At 44.3% G+C, this 6443-nt stretch overlaps 2 protein-coding genes across 2 annotated transcripts; one reads left to right on the plus strand and one right to left on the minus strand.

Annotated features, from left to right (window-relative positions):
* Positions 1-14: 14 nt before the first annotated feature.
* MELLADRAFT_70281 (uncharacterized protein) lies at positions 15-3379 on the minus strand (the record flags this gene model as incomplete). Its single annotated transcript, XM_007419664.1, has 6 exons — positions 15-107; positions 177-261; positions 565-1093; positions 1170-2798; positions 2944-3204; positions 3232-3379. 6 exons carry the CDS (start codon positions 3377-3379, stop codon positions 15-17), a joined length of 2745 nt encoding a protein of 914 aa, XP_007419726.1.
* A 786-nt stretch (positions 3380-4165) lies between these two features.
* MELLADRAFT_70282 (uncharacterized protein) lies at positions 4166-5372 on the plus strand (the record flags this gene model as incomplete). Its single annotated transcript, XM_007419663.1, has 3 exons — positions 4166-4178; positions 4734-4852; positions 4926-5372. 3 exons carry the CDS (start codon positions 4166-4168, stop codon positions 5370-5372), a joined length of 579 nt encoding a protein of 192 aa, XP_007419725.1.
* Between the last annotated feature and the right edge of the window lie 1071 nt (positions 5373-6443).

Consider the following 6443-nt stretch of genomic DNA (forward strand, 5'->3'; position numbering starts at 1 on the left):
AGTCAATTTCATCCTCAGAATGCATTGATGTCGATGAAAGGATGTGGCCGAGTGCCACCCTCGTTTTTGAAATGAGTTTTGAAGGTCTTTTCTCGAAGTTTACATACCTACCAGAGCCGTTACAATGAGCAGACAAAACAGCGAGGAGATGAAAATCAGATGAATGAGAAACTCACTCGTTTTTGTGATGCCTTCCGGCGTTGTCTCTCCCTGAGGCCGCGTTCCTTTCGGTTTCTTTGTTCTGAGTTTTCAAGATCATCGCTAATTGGGGAAGAATAGTTTCGAGATTTGGTCACAAACCAACGCTCAAGGATTTGCCGAATGTTCTTTGGTGTCACTTGATCGGAGCGGATGTTGTATTCGTCTGCATCTCCGCGTTTGTAGCATTTCTCCCACTCCTGAAGGATGACAGCAAACATCCCTTCATTCCAAGCCGACTTGATCGAGCCAAACCAATCGAGGGTACATCGTGGATACCCAGAAAGAGCCAAAGCGGCTTCGCAGGTAGAAGCTACCGTGGTGGAATATTTGAGACCGCGACTTGATGTATGCGAAACTTGTGACACAAAAGGTGCACGCGTCAGGGTTGCGAGATGTGTCTCAACCGCGTGTTTTTCGACTTTGGCCAGTTGAGAACGTTTGGCAAGCGGATGGCGAAGAAGGTAGCGAGAACTTGCAGCCTTTGCACAATTTTCAATAATCCTTCTGCGCTCGGCTTTACGTTCAATCCATGTAATGAACTCCTTCTCGGAAGGGGGTGCAGGTAGACTTTGAGTGGATGTGGGTCTGCCCCGGCGCTTGCGCTCGATACCCATCATTAGCTTTACATAATCATGAATGGCGATTGCAAGTTGTTCGTACTGGGAGCATTCAGCGCGATTCCTTGCCAGCTTGTCCAATCGGACACCGTCGTGTCGTTGACGCGTTTGTTGAGCTAGACGTTCAGAGTTTTTAGTTTTGTACCTAAGGTCCTCCGCCAGATCAAAGACGCCATCACGGCTTCCTTCATCTGAAAGATCAGGATTGTCAAAATTATCGAAATCGTTGTCGTCATCGAGACCATTTGAATGCGTGTCTGGTGCACCCATATTATCTTGATACAGCGGTACTCATCAACATCAGGTGTACTATTTTGTAAGAAGATAGAAGACACAAAATTTGAAACTTACAGGTAGGTGAATTCATGGCATGTGCAGGTGTCTGATTGTGTTCATGTTGGAAATTTTGAACATGTGAAGAAGACATTGACATTGGTGAGTGTTGACGACTTGATATTGAGCCAGAAAATTGCTGTGTCTGAGGGAGTTGACACAGAGGAGTGTGGATTTGTGTCTGCTGGGGTAGACTGAAATTATGGGATGTCCAGGGGCAAAGGGGAGGTGTGGCATCTCTAGGTGGTTGGGGCTGTTGGGGAGGGATAGGAGGCCTAGGTAGATCGGTAGACATGCGGCTGCTGGGACGGCGGAAAAGCATATGTTGTTGGTGGGTGTGATCGGTAGACATGAGTTGTTGGTGCGTGGGATCGGTGGACATGCGGCTGCTGGGACGGCTGACAATCATATTTTGTTGATGTGTGTGATTGGTAGACATGCGGCTGCTGGGACGGCGGAAAAGCATATGTTGTTGGTGGGTGTGATCGGTAGACATGAGTTGTTGGTGCGTGGGATCGGTGGACATGCGGCTGCTGGGACGGCTGAGAAGCGTATTTTGTTGGATATCACGCTGGTGTGTGTGCTGTGGATTGTAATGATGCTGCATGTAAGGTGACATATGATATTGATGAGTGGGAAGAGCCATATCGTGATACGAGCTGTGTTGAGTGAAAAGATTGTGGGCCGGTGATGTCTGAGTATGTGGATACTGTTGTATACCACTGTGTTGTGCTGGAAGGTTAGACATATGAGCGGGTTGATCCCATGGACGCTGTGTGGGATAATCTTGATTCTGAGGCTGATTTGAAATTGAAGTTTGACGTTGTTCGAAGTTTGAAGTTGTTGAAGGTTGAAGTCGGTCTTTTTGTGAGGTCAAAAGTCCGCCATTGTGGCCAGACGGATTATACTGAGGAGAAGGACCGTTGATATCATTATGCGATCTCCAGTGACAAGCATTAGATAATGGAAATTGCCTGTACTGAGCAGGTTTATCAGGAATTTCAGGCGGAACAGTAGGTCGAGAGTTTGGTAGTTGGTTGTAAGTGTAATGAGGCAAAGCTGCTGTTCTGGAAGATTGTTGAGTTTGAGGTAAAGTAAGTGATGGTTGCGAAGTTCCGTCCGGTGGCAGGAATGTCGGTGGCTCTGGTTGAGCACTTCTAACATCAGGTATGGGTGAGCTTTGCACCGGAACATTTGATGAAAAAACCTGCTGAGAATCCACACACGGAGTTGAGATGTTGCGCTGCTGGCAAGTGGTTAATTGTTGAGAGGGTGACGCTATAGCTGTTGAGTGAGGCCTGTAGGAAGCTCCAAGTTGGGGAGACGGAGTATTTTTGGAGGAGCTTGAGGTTCGAGAGGTCGGTTCAGGCTGCGTGTGATCATTGGCAGAGGATTGAGGCGACCTTCGTGAATTGTATTGATTCATGATCTCTATTAATGCCGAGTTATGGTCTTCTGATGCACAATAAGGCACTTCGGATCTTGGATGTCGACTAGGCAGCAATACAGTGCTAGATAGGCTCAACGGTGGAGTAGTTGATTCGGAATTATCGGTATCTGCGTACTGCTCAGGGTTGCTTTGCTGTCCAGAGTCATCTAAATCACTTTGTGAATCGATCGTGTCCGTTGGAAGCCTGATCACAGTCACTGGCAGGGGTGTGGGGTGGTTGGTTTAATCCTGGATGGTCTTTGTTGAGATCAATAGGACAGCGTAGAGTTCCATCAGAAAACAAAAAACAAAAAAAAAACGAAGTAAAGTCAAATTATGGCACACTTTGTTCTTTGTCCACACCTGGTTCTTTAGACTGATGCTGGGGTGAGTCGAGCGTCCTAGGCGAGTTCAAAGATCCGCACCACCGCTTCGGCTGCGTTCCTTCTTGTTCTTGAGACAAGCATGATTGAGAACGCTTTCGCGAGTATTTTGTCATCTCCTCATATGTTTTGTAGTGAGGGTTGATTAGTTTTTCAATATCGGCAAAGAGAAGATGCTGGCTCTCTGATCCAAGATTCCCTAGATTCTCACCAGTGTGATTCACGTCAGCTGGCATAAAAACTAAATAATCATGGTATGCTGACTCACGGTTTTTTCCCTTATCAATCTTGCTCGGCGTCAAAGGCTTCACTAAATGAGATCCATCGGCAGGAGTATGGGGTTGACAACTGAAAGCGAAATTCGATAAACTTGGGTCGTTTTGAGAGGTCGCTGGGTTGTGTGAATCTTGAGACATGACTAATTGAGATGAGTGTAAGAATGAAGGGTTGAAATGAACAGATTAAGTCGGAAGAGTTTGTAGAAGGAAATATTGAGTCGCAGACTCTGAAGATGAAATTTGTGAAAAGTTTGTAAATTAATTATCGAGTCGCAGACTCGGAAGATGATATTTAAGAAGAGTTTGAAGTAATTATCGAGTCGCAGACTCGGAAGATGATATTCAAGACGATTTTGAAGCTGAAAAAAAAGTTTGAAGATGACAAGATGAATTTGAAAGTGTTTCAAGTAAGAAAGAATTGTAAGAGGTATGTTAAAACTGGGAGAGGGTCCGATCATTGAAAAGAATTGGTGACTTGAGGTTTGTAACATTGGGTGAGATTGGGGATTGGACTTAGAAAGGGGCAAGTGAGATTGTATTTCAACTTGCGGTGTCAAAGAAATAACTGTATCCTTTATAGCTAAAAGCAACTGTACTCTGCAAACTTTTGATCTTTCTTAGATCATGCGGTGAATATGTCTTCGTACGCTTCAGGCTTCAGTGTATCATCACCTGTGGGCCACAGGCTCTCTACAAGGGGAATTGTATAAATGGGAGCTTCCTGGCTTCAAAAAGGAGTGTGACAACAAGGAGGTGTCTTTTGTTGTGTTATCTGTTTAACGTCCTACTTGTAAGCGCGCTGCTATTTTATTGAATTTATTCTCATAAATACTCGTCTCACTTGAGCCAGTGACTCCCGAGTCCCAATCCAACTTTGGATTTTAACCTCACCACACAATAAGGACGCGTGTTTGATTACTCAATATGAATGGTGAATGTAAGCCGAAGTCATACCACACCACCAACATTAACTTACAGCTGATTCTGGTGTATGATCTGAAAACAGCTCTCCTTAGTACATCTTTGATCTTGAAAGACAACTGTACGGTCAAATCATTGAAAGCACAGAACAAAGAAGTAGCAGAATGGTTGCCGAAGCGAAATTCAGGATCTTATCGGGCCATCATTGATTACGTCAAGTTTTTGCTTGGACTCATCAAGTCTCGAACACCCTACCCACCCAGTCCAAATGCCATCGAAATTGCTCAACTTCCTCAAATATCACCTCAGCATATATCTTCAGATCTGAGGATATTTTCTTTAGGATCGCTTCCAGCTGACGAAACAACCAAGTCTTTTGCGAACCAGCTTCCCTGTTGGGTAACTTTCAAAGGACTCTTTCTTCAAGACCTAGTGATGTATCATATCCCCCGTGCGACATTGGCCTGGAGCTCTCCTGTGGAATGCAATTGGAATCAAGTCATGCTCGCTCTTCTTCTCAAGCACTGGCGATATGCAAAAGAACATGGAGCCTTTGCTGATTACTCCGTAGATCCGGCGCGTGTTGGTGATGCAGTAGTACAGGCTGTCATCGAGCGGTGGATTCGAGGACGTGAAAAGGGATCATCGAGATCAAGAATTCTCAAGAAGTGTGTTCAGAGAAGAAACACCGTGAGTAGAATTACAGAGTACACCCGATCTTTTGACGTTCTAATATTCACTGACAACTTGTTGTTCTGTCCAGCTTTTTTGTTACCGACAAGAAGCTTTAGAAGAATTGTTCTCAGCCATTGAACACAGGGAACTTCTTGTTGTAGCATTAGAGCTTCTTCCAAGTTCGGCATGCTGCTCTGAAACAGAAGATGATGGACCGGAGAAAGTGCGAGCCATAGGTTTGGTTTGGCGGAGTGAAGAATTTTCGGCGCTTCTTCAGCTCATTGACAAGCTTTCGTACAAACAGCAGGAAGCCTTACATGGAGCAAGATGGGCAGCTAACCGGCTGGACATGAGGAGACAGCCAGCTATTCAGATCAAATCTTCAGGTCGAGTTCCCCGCAATCTACCTGAGAATTGCTATTGTCCAATCTGGCGAGGAACACTAACAGATACAAAAAGACATCTTTTGACTCAAAAACCTCCCAGCGACTTTCTTTCTTTTATAACGTCAAAAATACATGCCGCACTCTGTTAGGTTGAAACAAAATTAGGTTGTTCGAATTTCTCAATTGTATCTTGAAGTTAGAAGATAGGTTTAGAGCGAGAGAACGATTTGCACTTTATATCTTTCAAAATTTCTAATAATCTATTGTCCAACTTTCTACTTTCTGTTGTATAAAAGTAAGTCAAATTTTAAACAACACATCAAAGAACTTGATCGATGATGCATTATAGAATTTAAGGAAGTCAGAATTGTAAATTGTAACAGAAATAAAACATGTGCTACGGGGAAACGGACATGATCACTCGGGTTGAGGTCTTGTGGGTTAAAACGAAAGCAGCACTACATGATAGATCACCCTATCCTTCGGTACTAGTCAGATTAATTGTACTCTATCCAAAATAATCAATTATCAGTTAAGATCTGTCTAGTGAAAATACAACTTGGGAACACTTACAATGTTTCTTAAACTGACGTAGCTGACAGTCTCTTGGTCAATTCCAAGGTGACCTGGTGGATTTTTCACGGCAACAACATGACCAATGAGATCCTGAGTGTCAACAATGACCGAGCTGTCTAGATTTGAGGACACCATTCCTGCATGCAGGCGGGGATGGGAGGGGTAAAAGTTGCGCGCGGAGTACTGGGTATCCAGTTCTTTAAAAGGGGCCACCGACAGAAATATTGATTCCATATTTTTGCTGCGGAAAGCATACCGGATACGACCAAAGCGATGTGTTCCTTGAATTTGGTATTCAATCAAGCTGTTACCTTCGTTCAGTTCCGAGTAAGCAGTGTATGATTTACCAAATATCGTAATTCGCTTGGTGATTTGTATCAATTTAGACAAGGGGCGATATCCTTGAGGGCGGTTGACTTCTGACCAAGTGTTGCCAATGTCCGTGAACACACCATTGTTGCGATGGACTAGAGCACACGAGTGAAATGCGGAAAGGGTGAGGGCCTTAGTATTTCATGAGACAACACAAACATAAGAAAAAGACAAAAGAAAACAAAGATAGACCTACCTAGAGCACACGAGTGAAATGCGGAAAGGGTGAGGAGAAAAGCCCTTTCCTGGTGTGGCTCTAGGAAGTCTATATA

This window comes from Melampsora larici-populina (genome assembly GCF_000204055.1).
Source record: "Melampsora larici-populina 98AG31 unplaced genomic scaffold MELLAscaffold_346, whole genome shotgun sequence".
Taxonomy (NCBI): Eukaryota; Fungi; Basidiomycota; class Pucciniomycetes; order Pucciniales; family Melampsoraceae; genus Melampsora; species Melampsora laricis-populina.